Here is a 19,480-nt window from a genome sequence, read left to right as displayed (position 1 = left end):
TACAGGTTAGTTTCCGACATATCTAAACACAAAAATAGAGTACGAAATTTAGAGAGCGGACTTCACCTTGAGTTACGCTTCAAAATTGTAAATTTTATATATAAAAGTAACGAGTTCCTTAAAAATAATAAGGAACTCTAGATAGAAGAACAATATATGGTATTATTCTTAATACTATGCAACCTAGCAAAAACTCCAATTAATGGGGCAGTATTGTATGTACAAGCTTCAATCTGAATATAATTACTCCTCTTATCAGTAAACTCATCTTTATCATTGGGCCCACCAACAACGGCCCCAACTAAAAGATTTGGGTTTGGATTTGGGTGTCCATACCACCTATTGTATCCCTCAGTACACCCAATAAAATCTCTCAATTTTTTATAAGATGGGATTGATGCACCCCTATGATGGACCCTTAATGGGTATTTGGGCCCAAAACCAACTAAATAGCTTAGGCCCATTGGGTTAGAGCCCAATATGTAGTCTACTTGTGATTTTGCTTGGGCCAAGATTTCTTGTGGGCTTACTTCTCCTAAGGAACAGTTTAGAGTCTGACTCGTCGTTTGAAGGTAATCAGAGTAGACTATGAGTAAAAACGCAGCGTTTGATACGTACTGTAAGTTGTTCCATCTGCGGGTGTACAGTAAGCCCCCTGGGGTGCGCTTCACATTGTTGGCTTTGTTTTTGTTGAGGCAACCACAAATGTAATGTTCTGCTTTTGATTTGTATTGGTCTAGTATTTTCCTGTTTTTATCATTCTTCTCTTCTCTTAATAGCTGCCACAAAGAATCATAAAATATTTAGAACTAGAATATTTATCACAAGAAAATACAACAACGAGCAAATCACTAAGCTCTAAATGTGACATATGAGTCATTCGGGTTAGGCTCAATTCGAGTCTTACTAAGGTAATGAGTCATTTAGTTCAATTTCAGTTCAATTTAAGCATCGTCATGTATGTACAAAACTACAGATACAATAGTTTTTTAATACGTCCGATCAATATTGGTCATATCAATATTCTTCCAACTTGGATTGTATCTAGTTATTTAGTTTTAGGTACAGTTTAGCGTCTAATCAGATGATACAAAACATACTCTATAAGTCTACATTATTTGAATGGAAATGTGTAAAGTAGTGGGAGCATAAATATGTGGACACAAGTAAACATGATGAATTGAAGAGGGAACAATGCATTTATTTAGAAATGTGCAAAACTTTGAATATGTTGCAATAATTTGGGAAAGAGCAAGTAATAAACATATATAGTAAAATGTATGATTACCATGGAAGCAATAATTTGAAGTCCAGCATACTTGAGATCCCAACTGAATTCATTGATGGCCCAAGTTACTCCACCAAAAGAGACGGCATTGTTGATTGCATAGTCCAAATAATTTTCCTTTTTACTGGCTTTGTATAGCCACAAAGCTGCCCATAATAACTCATCTTTGTACCCACTCCATGAAGGGTAATAACCCTTTGCTTCTTTTAAGCTATCATCATATTTTCCTCTATATTTGTCACCAAAATCAAACAACTGCATAAAAAAAGAATAAATAAATATTGCCCTCATAGAAATAACACCCAAAAAATTCTTAGATGAGTTATATTTATTCATTACTTGTGTGAATTCACATTTGTAACAAATTAAACTCGAGTTAATTATAATTTCGTATAATCTATGTACTCAGTCTTGGATAAAAGTGTATGGACCAAGTATGTGACCAATATTAGACCAAATGTAATTTTTGCAAAATTCTAGTCCAAAATTAAGTTGTAAAAGAGTCATATTCATATCCTGTTAAAAACTTGATAAAGGTACGTAAGTTAAAATAAAAGTTTAAGTAACATAGATTATAATTAATTAGGTGAGTTATTAAATGCTTACTTGTTGAGCATGGTCCAAGAGCATATTAGAGTAATGTGGGTCAGTTGTCCTAAACACCAAGGATGCAGCCGCCATGGCTGCGGCCGTCTCTCCGGCAACGTCTGACCCCGGATTGCTCTCATCAACCTTATAAGCTTGCCGTGATGTTGTCATGTCTTCCGGGCGTTGCCAGCAATAGTGATCAGAGTTGCCATCACCTACCTGAACAATCTCTTTAGTTAATTTTTGTTTTATCATGTAACAATCTTGATAAGTTGATACGACTAAAATGACGCATGAATGCATCATGTCTTACATTAATATATTAACATTTAACAACTATTGGTATAACAAATATAATTAAAGAAAGCGTTACAAGGCACAAACCTGAGCCCATAATACAGTTGGATGAGGATGAGTTTTGATGAAATAATCAGTGCCCCATTTAATTGCTTCAAGTGCATGATCATATTCTCCGGCCTCCATCATTTCTTTCCCATACTCAAGAACTCCCCATGACAACATTGTCACGGTAAACGCCATCGGAAACCCGAATTTGACATTGTCGCCGGCATCATAGTACCCTCCCACCAGATCAATCTATACGTACATGTACATATATTTTTTTAAATGAATTTAGCCAATATGAACACAATAAATTTCACATAAATCAATTTATTAAGAGTAATTTAATTTTAATATTTTTATATTTAAGTTTTATCTTTATAGAAGAAAGGTACTCATATAAAGTTCAGAAAGTTTTCTTCTTAGAGGTAAATTGATCATATACTTCGTATTAATTAAATAATACGTTAATATTATACTCTCTATATTTCTTCAAAACTGTAGACGGTTAAATTGATCATATTAATTAAATAACATGTTAATATTAGACTCTCTATATTTCTTCAAAACTGTATAAGTGAGAAAAAAAAATAATAATAATAATAATCAAACCATTATTGTATATTCATCCTAATTGGGTACACATGGCAAGTTCTATATTGCAAATGTACAAGCTTGAGAATTTATAACAAATTCACAATAGATTGTTGGAAACTTGTAATTAATGAGTTGTTCTTAATAATTCTTTCTTTTTAAGCTTCAAATATGTCGTTCACTATCATTTACCAATTATTTATGATTAGAAATTTTGGTCATTAATGCATTTCGGTTATCAATATAGCATAGAGCCAACAATCCAAACTCTATACATATCGACTTTTGAAGTTAAACATTTCACTATTGTCCACCAATCTATCTTCATACACAATTTTTTACTCGTAAAATATACTCCTTCGATCTCAAAATAGTTTTCTACTTGTCTATAATAAACTTCTACAAGTACTTTCTAATCATTTTATTTCAAGTTATATAAAAGTACAACAGTAACTGAACACAATTGTCAATGCACAATTCATTTTAAAATCTCTAATTATATGGTATGAAGTAGTAAACTTATGAACAAGTTAAAAACATGGGTTAAATTATTGCAAAAATCATATTGTTGCATTTAAGCTGTAATCAAAAGAAAGTACTATTTCTTCATAGCTTGGGCCCCACACTAACTTGTTCATTTTTTTCACTTTCACTTTTTCTCCCTTTTTTCATTTATGGTTACATTTGCAGATCAAGCAAACAAATTGAAACAGCAGAACGAACAGCATAATTATAAAAATAACATTTTTCAAAATTTTCACTTTCCTAATTATAAAACAGAGCGTTAAAGATTTATAAATTGATTATACATCAAAATAAACTATTATAACCCCAATGTATATTGTTTCATCCCAACAATACACCAAAAAAAAATCCTTTTTATTATTTTTCTACACGTCATATGGTGTACACCCAAGTATATAATAAAAATTCTCGTCGAATTGAGAAACTATAAAAATACGACGTACCTCCTGCTCAAGCCCATCAAGGAGGGCAGAATGATGTCTCCAAACGACCCTTTGATTATGAGGCAAATGCCCTGAACGTTGCGCTTCGAAATACAAAAGACTCTTAGAAAGAGCATCAACATAATGTTTAGAGGTAAATTCAGAGAAAGTAAAGGGTATAATTGCAAATATAAATAAAATGAGAACCAAATTATAATTTTTAGAATTTGTTTTCATGATTTTTGGTTTTGTTTGTTTGAGTTGGAATGACTGATAGTAGTGTAGTAAGTAGTGGTTGCAGGAAGGAAGGAAAGAAGGGAAAGAGGAGAGAGAAAGAGGGAATGTCGGTGAGATTATGAGAAAATTACGGGTGTTATGTTTAAAGTTTTTTTTTTTTTTGGAATTTTTAAATTTCAACTTTTGGGCTTTTATTTTTTAAATGTCAACAATTTGGGCCAATTACAAATCTGAAGTCTTGTGTTTTTTCAAACCTCACATTTGATATGACCCAATTTCCGAACATACCACTAGTGTGTATATGTGATTTGATGGTGTTTCAAATTTTCTAAACTAATTATTTTGATCTTACTAATGGACGCAGAACGCCCCCAACATCAAATAAGCATTTAAAATATTTTCTAAATTGATACTCGTATTAATTTAGGCGTACATTTTAAAGTTATGCGTTGATCGATGTAATTAATGTTTATTATAATTCAATATTTCTACTTTTAATTATCCAACATCTCAAATCGTTCATTAGCTTTTTCCTTATTTAATTTACTTATAATAAAGGTTTTTTAGTTATTTTACGTGAAAATTAAATTTCAATTCAAAATGAAACTATATAAGTATTGTCTTGTATTTCGTATATTGAGATGTTTATAATACGATAAAAATAAACAGTAATGAGTTTTTTTTTTAAAAAAAAAACGTGATATAGTTGGATTTGTTACCATTTCAGCCAGATAATTCCAAAATTTGTAGAATTATTAGATAATATTTTGCCAAACATGAAATGTGTGTAAATTTCAAATTTCAAGTACATCAATGATTAACAATTTTGTTTGCTATAAGACATTTTAATAATTTATGGTTCACTCTTACGGAGTACAAATATTTTGTTCATTACATATGTGTACAATAAGTATTATTTTGCAACATCATATGTTACGGTAATTAAATTTTAAGGGTTAAATTTTTCAAATACTAACATGGTTATTTTTTTTTACATTATGAGTGATTCTTAGGAATTTATTATTTATTTTAATTATTGTTGTAACAAAGACAACATTATTGGTAAAAAAGTAAAAAAAAAACACATAGGCGACCTTGATTTTATTTGGAAACGATTTTTAAACATTTATACAATAATTTTATGTCTATCTTACAATATTGTATGTACACCCGTTTTATTTGAGAGCTCGCATTTCTCATAGATTGAATTGTATTAAAATTAAAAAATCCAATTTGGACAGGGCTATAATATAATCAACCGATTATTATTTTTCCCATCAAAGCAAATTTGCAACAATAACCAAATTTATGTCTCAAACTCTTTTTAGGCAATTATGCAATGGCTATATGGAAATTAGTTTATATTGCAAGAACTTCCTCTTCCATTAAATGTTCCTAAAATTGGTCTTTGCTAATTCAGTAATAATGGACATGTGATTCTTATTTTCAATGACAAAATTTAAAGTGATTAAAATTGAAGTAATCTCCAACTCGGTTCTCAAGAATCTCAACTTCTCAATATGGTTGTGTTTTAAAAAGACCACAATAAATCAACTACAAATTAAAATGGGACCGAACCACATTTTTAGGCAAGAAAATTCTACCCAAATTGGTGCCATTAAATACGCCAATTTGATCAAATAATCATCAACCAAAAATAATACTTTATGCAACTATTATTTAGAATAGTTACTAAAGAAATATACTTGATATACGTAACTATTAATTTCGGACAGATGAAATATAGTAATTACGTACAAAATCACTTGACATAAAGATAAGATTGGGGTAAAAAAGTGAAGATCAGAAATCTGGGAGATAAGATACAACTTTAAATAACAAAAAATACTAAGCCCAAAATCTCTTCTTAGGAAGAAGATCAGAAATCTTAACCTTATCAATTTTAGCGGCAACAATAAAATCATTAACACTCAACCCACCAATTTGCTCAGTCCACAACACAGCAGTGATCTGATTATTATCCTCCTGATGAAAAACAGGGGAATGAGAATGTCCAGCACTTTGAACAACCTTAGAAATCCTATCTTTCAACTCAACTCCGGCTTCAACATCCTTCAACTTCCACAAACCCTTCAACTTCAACACAACCTTACCATCTTCGGTTACGTCTTCGAGTAACCGCCATCCGACAACCTTCAAGAGGAGCTGCTTAGCATCATCCTTAGACATCGGAGCATCAGTAGGAGATATAGGAATGCAAGGCTGTTCCGAAAGAGCGATAGCTGAAGTATGTGGGATGAGAATCTTATGTTCTGTGCTCACGTTTCCTAGGACTTTTTCTCCGAAGTTGCTCTCTAGTTCAGCTGGGAAAGGGTCCCTGGCTCCGAAATCGCCTAGGAAGTCTGTTCCTGTAACCATCATTGGAGTGAGCCGAAGGCGACGAGTTCGAGTGGTTAAGAAGGGGAAGAGGTTAGGATTTGAGGGGGTAAAAGAGGGTTTGATGGAAGATTTGGAGTAAAAGAGGGAGGTGGTGGTGGTGGTAGATGTGGTAGCCATTGAAGAAGGTTAGAGTGTTAAGAGTAATGGCTTTTGGGAATGGATAGAGTAAAAGATCAGAAGTTAGTTTGTCACTCACTACTGTTGCTAGTGTTCGTTGAATGATGTGGGAATTTTGTGGCTAAGAAAAGGTGGTTGTGTAATTGGATAAGGCCCACATAGGAAAAAGGCTTCAATTATTTCATCAACTATTCTGCCCAAACACCCGTAGCAAAGTAGGTTGCATGATATCGGATACGGAAATGGTTTGGATACTGGATTTGGCACCATCAAAAATATAATAATGCAGGCACATTATATTTTTTTAATGATACTCCGTTAACCTTTTCCAATAAAGTAATAAACACAAAATCAATACAGAATTACAGAGTATAATGAAAAATATATATATTAGTTTAAATGCAAAAAGTATAAGTGGAGCAAGTAATAAAATACGGAGAGAGTAATAATGAAAAAAAATATTGGTTTTATAAAAAAACAAAAGTTTTTTAATTTTTTTAATTTTTTGAAAACGGTCACAAAAGGGGATTAACCCCGAGTAAAACGAGTGTAATTAGATGCATTAACGCATAGCTGCTATTTGTTTGGTATGCATATAGGAGGACTAATTGGTAAATTCACTCAATTTTTGTGATTTTTTATTGCTACAATGATATTTTTAATGTACTATTATAATTATAGTTGTATTTTTAATGCACTATTATACATGTATTTTATACTACTAGAAATAGCCATTATAGGTAACAGTGGTACAATATTTGTACCATTGGAAGAAAAAGAAAAATTCACCACTCTTTTATCTTATAGCTGCTATTTACTTGTTATGTAAATAGCAGGCTATGCGCTAATACTTTAACCGAGTAAAACTGCAATAACAGCAAACAACACAATGAAAAACGGAAAAAGATGCCTATTTTTCTTTCAAGTAATTGTTCAGCTATCAGATACACACATTAGAAAAATAATACTACAACTTAACATTTTATGATTTCTGAGCACTTAATTTGAAACAAGAAAATCAAATCCAAAGGTCAAAGGCATGGATATAATGAAAGCAGTTCGCAGCACAGTAGTACTCTTAAGATTTAACCAATTCCCAAGGGCAAAGTAATCAAGCTTCAAATGAGCTCCCACAACCAATGGTGAACAAATCAAGTTTTAAGCATAGTACTCCTAGGATAACTCAAGTTTAATCACAATCGAATTCAAACTTTGAGCCCGTTTTTAACATCCCTGTATAATTCATTTTGCAACAAAGAATGAATTTGGTTCCAAAGCCACGAGACAGTAAGAATATACAAAATAGTTTCCATGTAATTGAGAATCTTAAGACGACAGGTAATGACATACCAAGCATCCATAATTCACGTCGACAAGCAGAGCTCAGACGGCAATAAGTTCAAAGTTGACTCATCAAGTTACAATAAAGTTTTAGACATGGTCTTTCACAAAGCCCTAAACTTTTTTTTTCAACCTAGTAAACCTGAGGTACAGCAATAAAACTAGATCATAGCACCTCCAGTCTGATGAAGCATAGCGTCTATCTCATCACCATCCTCCATTTCCAACTGTCGCAAATAACATAAATTAGTTAGAGAGATATAGGAACATAAAAGGTAAGTAATCCCATCTGATATCATTGTCCCGACAATCTGACCCGAGACCAAGAGGATAAGTAAAGCTGATATAAACCCCCTAAACCAGGATACATAAGTACAGAGTAAAACAGAAAAAGAGAGAGAAGAAGAGAGACACCTCTTCAGGAGTCTGCTCGGCTCGAAGTCGACGCCCATCAAACAAGAAAGCAATGGAGTTCAATTCCACTGATTGTCGGTCACAGTAAGCATTCATAAGTTTCTTCAGCTGTGTAGACCTCTTAATACGAAAGAAGACCTCATTCCCATCCTAAAACAGGCCCCAAACAGAAACACATTAAGAACTGAAGCAGTCCTGATGCATATACTCAAAATAGATAAAAAGTGCAATACGCTCAATTAGAGGTAAATATCAAATCAGACACTGGAACAGAAATCATGACCAGGATATTTAAACTTGTCATAAACAAAGCCATGTGGTAGAGATAAAAGGGAACGGTAAAAACACACGCACGCATGCAAAAGGAATGCTTTTAATACCAGCTTCAAGGCCTTCTTCTCAATTTCTCATCTTAAAAAATATAGTTTTGGAAAAAAAAAATGTTCATATTAGTTTAGGAGGTTATGATAAGTTTACAAGTTTAGACAAGGGCTACGAAGTTGAAGGCTCATTTCAGAGCTATAAAATTTCAGTACAAGGACCCAAAAAAGATAAAATTATTTCAGATACTCCGTAAGTGATTTTCATGTGAAAAGATCATTAAGGATAATCCACTTGTTCTAATGGGGGCAGGGGGGCAACCTGTGTCATAACTCTTAACTAACTAAATCTAGGAAGGTATCAGTCCCTAAGGTTACGAAAATGACACCTCATGATCTAGAACTCGAACCATAGAATTTATTTGAAACTTTTCTGTAACTGATTTTACAAAGCTAAAGGGTAAAGTGGAACAATGAAATAGATGTTCCCCCAATTTCATTGACAGAAAATAAATAAAAGATTGTTTAATTAATCCTGCACTGGACAGGATTAAAGTAAATTGGGAAAATAGAATGATCAATGGTCTAGTTTCATGGATAACAAATGGCTAACTACATAGCAAAAATTTTGCAACAGTAGTCTATATCGACCACAGTTTATTCACTCATCATCGCCCTCTTCCATAGAGGCAATAGAGCCTAGTAGCCTACTTCCTTATCCAAGCATTTTCAAAAAAGACAGAGAGAGTATGCTTTCAGCTATAATTGAAATATGATATCACGAATCAATACTTGACTACTTGTATTATTATACACTATACAGAAATCATCATTATCAAGATATAATAATTACACATGAGAAACTGTAGAAGTGTATGGCGTAATATGAAAATGTATTAATAAGGAAGAAATATGTTTGAATACAATTAGGAAAGATATTGGGAAATAATGGAAATAAATCAAAAAGATATAATGTAATTATATAATATACAGATTATGAGAATAAATTTGATTTAGTTCCTTGTATTGCATCTAGTGGTGATATGAAGGAATTTTCAATCAATTAAATCAGCTGTCAATCAATTAATATCACAAATTCATAGTGTCTAGTGCAAGAGGTTTCTTTAACACAGCTACTAACCATCAAATACCAGCCAAAAAAAAAAACGCAGATATTCAAATAGAGCCCACGTGTATGATATATCTGGCAAACTCAGCACCTATCACTAAAAATGTTCCAACATCATAGAACACCATAAAAGCTTGGCAATGAGCAACAAACATCGGACATTTAAATTAAATTGCACCGCTGATAAGTTGCTTCTACAACAAATTTTTTAACTTGTAATACATAACAGGTAAATTGTACTCTTAATTGATCTATCTTCCTTATTCACACTCACCCCTTGCTATTGCACGGGCTAAAAAGGCTAGCACTCTTTTTTTTAACAAAGATTTGTCAAATAAATGAAATCCAGAGAGCAATTAAATCCAAATTTTTCCACCAATAACAATATTCCGAGAATATTTCTCAAGAAAATCAGAAGCAAGCCAATTTTCCATCAATCATCACTATTACCAACCTATCCGTCAATTATAACTATTTCCAAACTATCCATCAATTATAACTATTTCAAAACTATCCATCAATTATAACTGTTTCCAAACTATCCATCAATTTTAACTATTTCCAAACTATACATCAATGATAACTATTACCAAACTAATATGGTCTTAAATAAAACCATGAATGCCTCACCACCTTCTAACCTACTAAGTCACCTCTAACGCTTACTCGTAAACAGATTGTTTCTCGCTTGAATACAAAAATCTAAATCCAAGAACCAGCAACATCCTTTGTACTCAGCATACAACAATCCAAAACAAATTAAGGCAAACTGTACACTCAAACCAGTAATTCACTCTGACAAGGTTTTGCAATTCTAAAAACAACATATAATTTGATTCAAAGGCTTAATTGACAGTTAATTCAATAAATTTTACACCATGGAAGCAGCGAAAATTAAATCATTTTTTTTAAAAAAAAAAAAATTGTATTTCATTGTAATAATTAAATCAACTCAAAATCAAATAAACAGATCGCTCTAATCAAATGCCTACTAAAATCATCTACTCGTATTACTTAAATTCAAGCAATCCAGAAACACTAACAATTAATCGCAAACAAAAATTAATTAAAAAAAAATAAAATAAATCAAATTAAACGAAACAATAGAGTGAATTACCACCAAAAATCAAAAAATTATTTTTTGGTACTTAATTATAATAATTGAATCAACTCAAAATCAAATAAACAGATCACTTTAATCAAATGCCTACTAAATCATCTACTCGTATAACTTAAATTCAGCAATTCACTAACACCAAAAATTAATCGCAAACAAATATTAATCAAATTAAACAAAACAATAGAGTGAATTGCCACCAAAAATCAAACCAAACAAAGCAGCATAAACCCTAGAATTACACAAACCACAAAAATTAAAAATTAAGCATAAAAAATCACAAAAATTAAAAATTAAGCATAAAAATCACAAAAACTAAACCCTAAATCCTTGAAAAAGTTACCTGACCCTTGACTTTGAGATTGATGTGAGCACCTTGGTCACCGGGCTTCTTGTCTTCTTCCTGAGTTCCAGACATTTTTCTCTCTCTTCGAGCTTCGCTTCGTTATCACGCTAACAGTCTCCCTCCCTCCTTGAATGCACCACTTTCTCCCCCTTCTTTTATTTTTTTCAATTTTGAGTCTCTCTTTTATAAATGGAGTTTTGGTTTTCTCCACTTTATTTATAAATAAATAAATATGGAGTCAGCGGAGACTGCAAGTTTGAAGCCCAATACAAACATAGCCCAATCATAATAGATTTGGGTTTTATTTTTTAATGGAATTGTAGAGGATGATGTAGACAAATTTGATATTTGGTCTTAATAACTTGTGTTGATTACTAATTGGGAGTTTTTGGCTATTGTATTGTGCAGAGTTCTGATTTACGCTGAGAGAATGGGAAATTTTGGTTGAACTCGGTGTTATTGTGTATAGAGTCGATGATGCAGACAAATTTGATCATACTCGGTTATAACTACCTGTGTTGATTACTGTACTTATCAGGATTTCTTGGTTACTCTATGTGTAGAGTTTTGATTTATACTGAGAGAATGGAATATCTTGGTTAAATTTAGTGATATCGTGTTTAGCGGCGATAATGTAGACAAATTTGATACTCGATTTTAAGAACTTGTGTTGATTACTATATTTGTTGGGATTTCTTAGGTTAGTGTATGTTGCAGAGTTTTGATTTACAATGACAGAATAAAAAATCTTGGTTGAATTCAATATTATCTTGTTTAGAGGCGATGAATCCAATGATGTAGACAAAATTGATACTCGATTTTAAGAGCATGTGTTGATTAATATACTTATCAATCTTTTTTATAGTGTTGCAATTGGTTTTGAAAGATTTTGGACTTTTAAAACGACGGGATGAAAGTGAGACATCTTGAACTATAAAGATTACAAGATAGTTAACTTAGTGCTTGTTATTCTTAACCTACCCTACCCTTTATCACTGCCCCTCCCCGCAACATTACTGCCCCGCAACAACCTCATGGAATAACCGGAAAAGAACTATTGAGGAAGGGGGAAGAGGATTGGTTATGGCGGCTGCCAGTGTAAAAGATTAATCAAATTGACAACTTGGGAAGACACAAAACACAATTGACATAATTTGGATCAAGGTTCAATTTGCGAACACCACCTCAATCTTTAGATTGACTTACTTGATTGAAATGTTGGATATTTCATACTTCATCAACTTTTTTTCTGAATAAATTAATCTATTTTATGACCGTGGTATACATTTTTTACTTTTTATTTTCAAGTACACCAAAAGATATATTGTTTACAAAAAACTCCCAATAAAAAAAACTCCGTTGGAAAAGTCAATAAAAAGATAAAACAAAAAAAAACTGCCCCACCCAGATCCTCCTAACCCAGACCCACCCACGTCTCCCCACACCACCAGCTACCACTGAACCCACCCACGTCTCCCACCACCCTAACCTGAACCCACCCACCAGACCCACCTAATCTGAAATACTCTCCTAACCCAACCCCACCCACTAGACTCACCACCTTAGCCACTAGATCTACAAACCACCACCGAAACCACCATTCCCCACCCTTCCCAACCACCACCGAAACCACCATTCCCCACCCTTCCCAACCACCACCGAAACCATTCCCCCAACCACCACCGAAACCACCATTCCCCCAACCACCACCGAAACCACCATTCCCCACCCTCCCTAACCACCACCGAAATCTCGCCATTCCCCCACTCTCCCCAACCAACCACCACCGAAACCTAACCAAAACCACCATACCTTCAATTCCACCTCCAATTCAACCACCACCACGACCACAATTCAAACACCAACAAAAAAAAACAAACCAATTAATTAAAAGAAAACAAAAAAATACCTTCAATCCCACCTCCAAAAGCTCGAAATTGGGATTATATGGTTAAATTCGAACACAAAAACTCCAGATCTGGAATTTTTATGGTCGAATTTAACCATAAACACCATAATTATTTGTTTATTGATGACCACCAGCCCACACGTAATCCATTCTTGTCGAAAATTCAAGGAAAAAAAATGAAAAAGAAAAGGAGAACAAAGGAGAAACCGGGAACAAAGAAGGAAAGGAGGAAAGAGAAAAAGGGAAGGAAAAGAGGAACGAAGGAAAAGAAAAATGAAAGTGGAACATGAAAGAGAAGGAGAACGTAGGAGAAAGAACAGGAAAGAGAAGAAGAACGAAGGAGAAGGAGATCAGAAGACGAGAGAGAAAGAGAAGGAAAATAAGAAAAAGAAAGAGGCGGAAAAGGTAAGGGGGTATCCGTTTTATGGGCTAGGGTTTATTTTTTTTTAATTAATTTCCGACAGAAATTTTCCGTAGCACTACTAGAAATAGGCCGTTTTCCGAGGGAATCGTTCCGACTGACCCAAAGTCCGTCTAAAAATCCGAACTTTCCGACGGAAATAGGGTATGTCGGAACATTCCGTTGCAAAAGGTTCATTACGACGGAAAATCCGTCGGAAATATTGCGACAGAAATTAATTCCCTCGGAATAAAAGGCTTCCGACGGAATATTCCGTCGGAAAGTTAGTTTTCCTACAGAATTTAAATCCGTCGGAATTTTCCTACGGAATATTCCCTCGGAAAACCCAAATATTCCGACGTATTTTTTATCCGTCGGAACTATATAATATATAAAAAAAACGGAACTTTTTGTTTCTCTTTCTCCTCTCCTCTCCTCTCCTCTCCTCTTTCTCTCTCTTCTCCTTCTCCTTCCCATTCCCCTTCGTTTCTCTCTCCTCCTTCCCCTTCGTTCCTCTTTCCTCCTTCTCCTTCCCCTTCCCCTTCGTTTCTATCTCCTCCTCATTTCGTTCCTCTTTCCTCCTTCTCCTTCCCCTTGTTTTTCTCTCCTCCTTCTCCTTCCCCTTCCCCTTCAATTCGTTTTCCTAAGCCACAAACCACCGCGCTGCACAACCACGAACCACCGCCGTCGCTACGCAACCACAAACCACGAACCAACAAAACACGGTTTTTTTAGGTCAAATTTGACCATGAAAACCCTAGATCTACAGTTTTCATGGTCGAATTTGACCTTTAAAACCCAAATTAAAGCCAAATTAGGGGTTTTGATGGAATTCAAGGTAAGTTTTCTTATTCACTTTCTCTTATTTTTTTCGGCATTTTAACTTTTTTTTTTCTTCTGTTTTTCAGGTTTTTTCGGTTTTTTTACCTTCTGATTTTTGTATATTTTTGTGTTTTTTTTTTTTGCCTTTTTTCGTTTTTTTCTTCTCTTTTTTTTTTATTCGCTTTTTTTTTCTCTAATTTTTCTTTTTTTTTTTTTGAGTTTTTTTAATTCTGATTTTGTATTTGATTTTGGATTTAGAATTTGTTTTTTTTTAGAATGTGGTTTAGGTGGGTGGGTAGATCTGGGTTTTCGGTGGTAGGGTGGGTGGGTAGATCTGGGTTTTCGGTGGTAGGGTGGGGATCTGGGTTGTGGTAGGGGGTGATCCCATTTTGATTATTACTAATCACACCATCATTACTAGGCATTATTTGAAACTGCTCAGTCACTCTAAGGCATATAAATTACGAACATTACGTGTATGTGTTATGAACAATGAGCAAAAGGCATATAAATCAGGAACAATAGGTAGGAACAATAGGCATATAAATTAGGAACATTACGTGCATGTGTTATATGCCTATTGTTCCAAATCCTTAATCAAACACACAGAGGTAATTTATTGCATGTATAGAACAGAAGTAGGTTTTGTAGGTTTTGCTACATGCTTTGTGAATGTTTAACCATACGTGTAAAAGTTTTGAACAACAAGTATGTAAGTCTGGAACAATAAGTACAAAATTTTGGAACAACAAGTATAAAGGTTTAGAACAATAGGCATAAAAGTCTGGAACAATAATAATGGCATATCCGTAAATAATAAAGCGGTTTAACAGTACACTCCCACGTTCACTCTAAAATTTTAAAACTTCTCAACATCACGACTCTAAAAATTCTCACTTTTTTTTTCTTCTTCAAATTCTCCACTTCTCCACTAATTAAGCGCATTTTCGTCGCATTTTCAAATTTCCATGGATTCTTCCAGAATTGCTCCAGCAAAAAAGTTTGTTGTTGTCGCATTTAAGTAAGTCGCATTTTCATTAATCTTTAAGAAATTGATTTGAATTTCAGATTGTTGTATAAAATCATTTTGTTTGTACACAAAGAAAGGATTGAAAAAGAGGCAGTACAAGAACTAATAACAGTGCCAAAAATTCACAACGAGTAAGTAATGTTTCAAGCTAATACGTTTGTTGTTCCTAACTTAAATGCTTATGTTCATAACACATACACGTAATGTTCCTAATTTATATGTCTATTGTTCTGAATTTATATGTCTACTGTTCCTGCCTATTGTTCCTAATTTATATGTCTATGTAATTTATATGCCTAATGTTACTAATTTATATGCCTATTATTCCTAATTTATTTTGTTTTGTTGATTGTGCTGTGTTTGTTTTTCCTGCCTATTGTTCCTAACTTAAATGTTCATTGTTCATAACACATACACGTAATGTTCCTAATTTTCATGCCTATTGTTTATGTCTATTGTTCCTAATTTATATGCCTAATGCTCCTAATTTATATGCCTATTGTTCTTGCTTAATGTTCCTAATTTATATGTCTATTGTTTATGTCTAATGTTTCTAATCTATATGCCTATTGTTCCTGCCTAATGTTCCTAATTTATAAGTCTATTGTTCCTAACTTATATACGTAATATTCCTAACCTAAATGCACAGTGTTCCTAACACGTAATGTTCCTAATTTATATGCCTATTAGTACTAGTTTACATGCCTATTTTTCCTATTTTATTTTGTTTTATTGGATCTACTATGTTTGTTTTTCCTCTCTATTGTTCCTAATTTAAATGCTCATTGTTCATAACACATACACGTAATGTTCTTAATTTATATGCCTATTGTACCTAGTTTTTATGCCTATTGTTTCTAATTTTTATGCCTATTGTTCCTAATTTATATGCCTATTATTCCTTAATTTATATGCCTATTGTTCCTGCCTAATGTTCCTAATTTATATGTCTATTGTTCCTAATTTATATGCCTATTGTTTTTTATTTAAATGCCTATTGCTCGTTGTTCATAACACTATATACCTATTGTTCCTAATTTTTATGCCTATTGTTCATAATTATATGTCTATTGTTCCTAACTTATATGCCTATTGTTCCTAACTTATATGCCTATTGTTCCTAACTTAGTAAATGCTCCTAAATTAAACGTTTAGGATTTCTGAGAAAAGAAAGCAGTGCTCACATTTGGAGGAAGAAGAAGGAAATCGTGCATTGATTCAGAGAATCACACCCAAAAGTTTATATCATGAGTTCTAAAAGACCTTCATGTTCAACATAAGGAAACTATCAAATATTTGGAGTTTGGTGGATTCCTTCATTTCAGTTTAGATGCTTACAAGGGCAGTTTTTGTGCTGAATTGGTCTGTAGCTTTGACCAAGATAGATCGGTACTCTTAAAAGAAAATGAGTTACCAATACTACCAGTGGATGTTCATTCAGTCTACGACCTGCCCATTGATGGAGTTCTAATTACAGTGCCAAGATTAAATTTTAATTTAGATAAAAATTTGGAGGACTCTAATGAAGAAGGAATATCAACTTACTGTTTTTACAATAATGGAGGAATCAGTTTAGGCTTAAAACTGTAAGTCCATCTTTCTTTGTCCTTGTGAAGAAGATAAAAAAAAATGTGTCTCATGAGTTTTTACTAAATTTCATTATAGCTGCGATTAATTGTTGTGTAAAGTCAACAGCAAACACATCTATTAACTTCAAATTTTTTATGTAGCTGTAAGGATATCACCAAAGTAGAAACACTTGATTGGTGTGCGTACACATACAACAAAATGCTTGAAGCATTCAAAGAATGGCAAGATAGATCATCATTTTTCACTGGTCCACTACCTTTCATGATGGTAACTACTTCACTCCTCTACTTATTGTTCCAAAGTTTTTTACTTATAGTTCATAACTTTTTACTCATTGTTCCAGACTGTCACTCTTACTGATCCTAAATTATTTATATATGTAATGTTCCTAACTTTTATGCTTAATGTTCTAAACCTTTGTACTTATTGTTCCTAAATGTTCTATTCATTGTTCCTAATTTGTTTAATTGTTCTACTCATTGTTTCTAACCTTTCTACTCGTTGTTCCTAATTTATAAATCTATTATTCCTAATTTATGTAACTATTGTTCCTAACTTATATATGTAATTTTCCTAACTTTTGTGCCTATTATTCTTAACTTATATACTCATTAATCCAAACTTTTCTACTCATTGTTGTACATATTGTTCTAATCTTTCTTATATATTGTTAAAATCAGATTACTTATTTTGATCGACTTAAAAGATGAGATGTTAATCCTCCAAAGCAATTTCCCCTAACCTCTGTTTCGAATAAAGACATGATTCAATTAAGGATGAAGATTGACAAAAAACGAGGTTATAGTCAAGGAATTGTTCTTGACAGAATTAGCTTAAACAAGGAAAAGTCAGTCCTTGAGATTGAGACAGTACCATTTACATCAATTGCATCCCGAGATATACGGGTAAATTACTGTTCATTTCTTAATGTTCTAAAATCATATAATGAATGTTCCAAACATCAATACTTAATGTTCCAAACCTTACCACTAAATGTTCCAGACTCATAGACTTAATGTTCTAAACTCATATACCTGTTATTCCAAAAGTATAAACTTATTGTTCCAAACTTATATACTTAATGTTCCAAACATAAATCCAGCCAACTTCTCCTCCAGCTTCTCCAATCCAGCTTGAAAAACAGCAAAACGAAATTTGATCACACAGATGGAAATCAGTTACCACAACAGAAAAAAAAAGAAAAAAAAAAAGAGAAAAGAATCACACAAAATCTTCCAGTATACCTACACTCACTATTCATGACAAAAAATGAACTAATATCCAAGAAACTACAAAAAAATGAAAGAATGGTTGTTGAGTATGCATTCTCACTGGACCAGTGAGGTAAGCTTGTTCATAACTTAAATATCAATTGTTCCTAATTTATATTATTGTTGTTCATAACTTATATATCAATTGTTCCTAATCATATGCTTATTGTTCATAACTTATATATTTCCTAACATAACTTATATATATTGTTCCTAACTTTAATTTTTGTTGTATGTGCTGCATAATAAAGTGAGCAGTTATACAATGATGGATTAGCCTTCATCAGCAGGAAAGACCTAAATCACTACAAGATAACAATCGTGTTTTGAGCAACATCGTTGACTCCTATGCATATATACTCAACATGGCAAACAAGAGAAGAAAACCTGGTGCAAGAGATAGATTTTTTTGCTTTCTAAGAGCTTGATATTGTTCCTAACTCATATACACAATGTTCAAAACTTTTACACTTATTGTTCCTAACTTATATACTACTTGTTTCTTACATATATGCGCATCACAATGTTCAAAACTTTTACACTTATTGTTCCTAACTTATATGTTTCTTTGTTTCTTACATATATATTCATTGTTCATAAATTATACACTTATTTTTACAAACTCATATATTTAATGTTCCTAACCTATACACGTATTGTTCCAAATTCATACGTTTAATGTTCCTAACTTATAAACGTAATGTTCCTAACTCATATATTTAATGCTCCTAATTTATATACGTAATATTCCTAACATATATGCTCATTGCTCATAACTTATACACGTGTTGTCCTAACTTATATGCTTCTAGCTTCTTACATATATGTTGTTTCTTGTTTCTAACATATATGCTCATTGTTCATAACTTACACACTTATTGTTCCTAACTCATATATTTAATGTTCCTAACTTATAAGCGTAGTATTCCAAACTCGTATATTTAATGTTCCTAACTTATAAACGTAATGTTCCTTACTCATATATTTAATGTTCCTAACTTATATACATAATGTTCCTAACATATATGCTCATAGTTCACAACTTATACACATGTTGTTCTAAAAGTATATGCTTGTTTAATGATGTTAATAATGTCTTATCATTTTAATACTGAAGCAAATACTATGCGGCGATGCTCACTTCAAGGAATCAAACACTTATGCTGAAAGATATTTAGCATTCAAGTCCCGTTTCACAGATGAAATGACACACTCTCAGATCACTACCTTTGATAAAGTTAATTTGGTAAATAGTTTCAGATTATTTCCTTTATTATT

The 19,480-nt window shown here is 32.7% G+C and overlaps 3 protein-coding genes across 3 annotated transcripts; all 3 read right to left on the bottom strand.

The window, feature by feature from the left end:
• Window positions 1-79: 79 nt before the first annotated feature.
• On the bottom strand, window positions 80-4,603 carry LOC110720912 (endoglucanase 11-like). Its single transcript, XM_021900001.1, has 5 exons — window positions 3,781-4,603; window positions 2,261-2,473; window positions 1,895-2,095; window positions 1,289-1,543; window positions 80-779 (listed from the first exon to the last, which is right to left on the bottom strand). Exons 1-5 carry the CDS (start codon window positions 3,994-3,996, stop codon window positions 138-140), a joined length of 1,527 nt encoding a protein of 508 aa, XP_021755693.1. The 5' UTR covers window positions 3,997-4,603; the 3' UTR covers window positions 80-137.
• Window positions 4,604-5,643: 1,040 nt separating this feature from the next.
• LOC110720911 lies at window positions 5,644-6,633 on the bottom strand. Its single transcript, XM_021900000.1, has one exon. It carries the CDS (start codon window positions 6,511-6,513, stop codon window positions 5,845-5,847), a length of 669 nt encoding a protein of 222 aa, XP_021755692.1. The 5' UTR covers window positions 6,514-6,633; the 3' UTR covers window positions 5,644-5,844.
• A 1,125-nt stretch (window positions 6,634-7,758) lies between these two features.
• LOC110720910 (small ubiquitin-related modifier 1) lies at window positions 7,759-11,375 on the bottom strand. The gene is made up of 3 exons (XM_021899999.1): window positions 11,178-11,375; window positions 8,269-8,418; window positions 7,759-8,081 (listed from the first exon to the last, which is right to left on the bottom strand). Exons 1-3 carry the CDS (start codon window positions 11,250-11,252, stop codon window positions 8,016-8,018), a joined length of 291 nt encoding a protein of 96 aa, XP_021755691.1. The 5' UTR covers window positions 11,253-11,375; the 3' UTR covers window positions 7,759-8,015.
• Between the last annotated feature and the right edge of the window lie 8,105 nt (window positions 11,376-19,480).

This window comes from Chenopodium quinoa, unplaced genomic scaffold, assembly GCF_001683475.1.
Source record: "Chenopodium quinoa cultivar QQ74 unplaced genomic scaffold, ASM168347v1, whole genome shotgun sequence".
In the NCBI taxonomy this organism is placed as follows: Eukaryota; Viridiplantae; Streptophyta; class Magnoliopsida; order Caryophyllales; family Amaranthaceae; genus Chenopodium; species Chenopodium quinoa.
The sequence above is the reverse complement of the archived record's forward strand: the minus strand, read 5'-3'. Positions and strand labels throughout refer to the sequence as shown.

Coding starts and splice junctions, on each gene's coding strand:
- LOC110720910 (XM_021899999.1), bottom strand. CDS start 11,252: ATGTCTGGAACTCAGGAAGAAGACAAGAAGCCCGGTGACCAAGGTGCT. Junction 8,419..11,177: donor ATCTCAAAGTCAAGGGTCAG/GTAACTTTTTCA, acceptor GGCCTGTTTTAG/GATGGGAATGAGGTCTTCTT. Junction 8,082..8,268: donor CCGAGCAGACTCCTGAAGAG/GTGTCTCTCTTC, acceptor TATTTGCGACAG/TTGGAAATGGAGGATGGTGA.
- LOC110720911 (XM_021900000.1), bottom strand. CDS start 6,513: ATGGCTACCACATCTACCACCACCACCACCTCCCTCTTTTACTCCAAA.
- LOC110720912 (XM_021900001.1), bottom strand. CDS start 3,996: ATGAAAACAAATTCTAAAAATTATAATTTGGTTCTCATTTTATTTATA. Junction 2,474..3,780: donor TTGATGGGCTTGAGCAGGAG/GTACGTCGTATT, acceptor ATGTACGTATAG/ATTGATCTGGTGGGAGGGTA. Junction 2,096..2,260: donor CAACTGTATTATGGGCTCAG/GTTTGTGCCTTG, acceptor GAGATTGTTCAG/GTAGGTGATGGCAACTCTGA.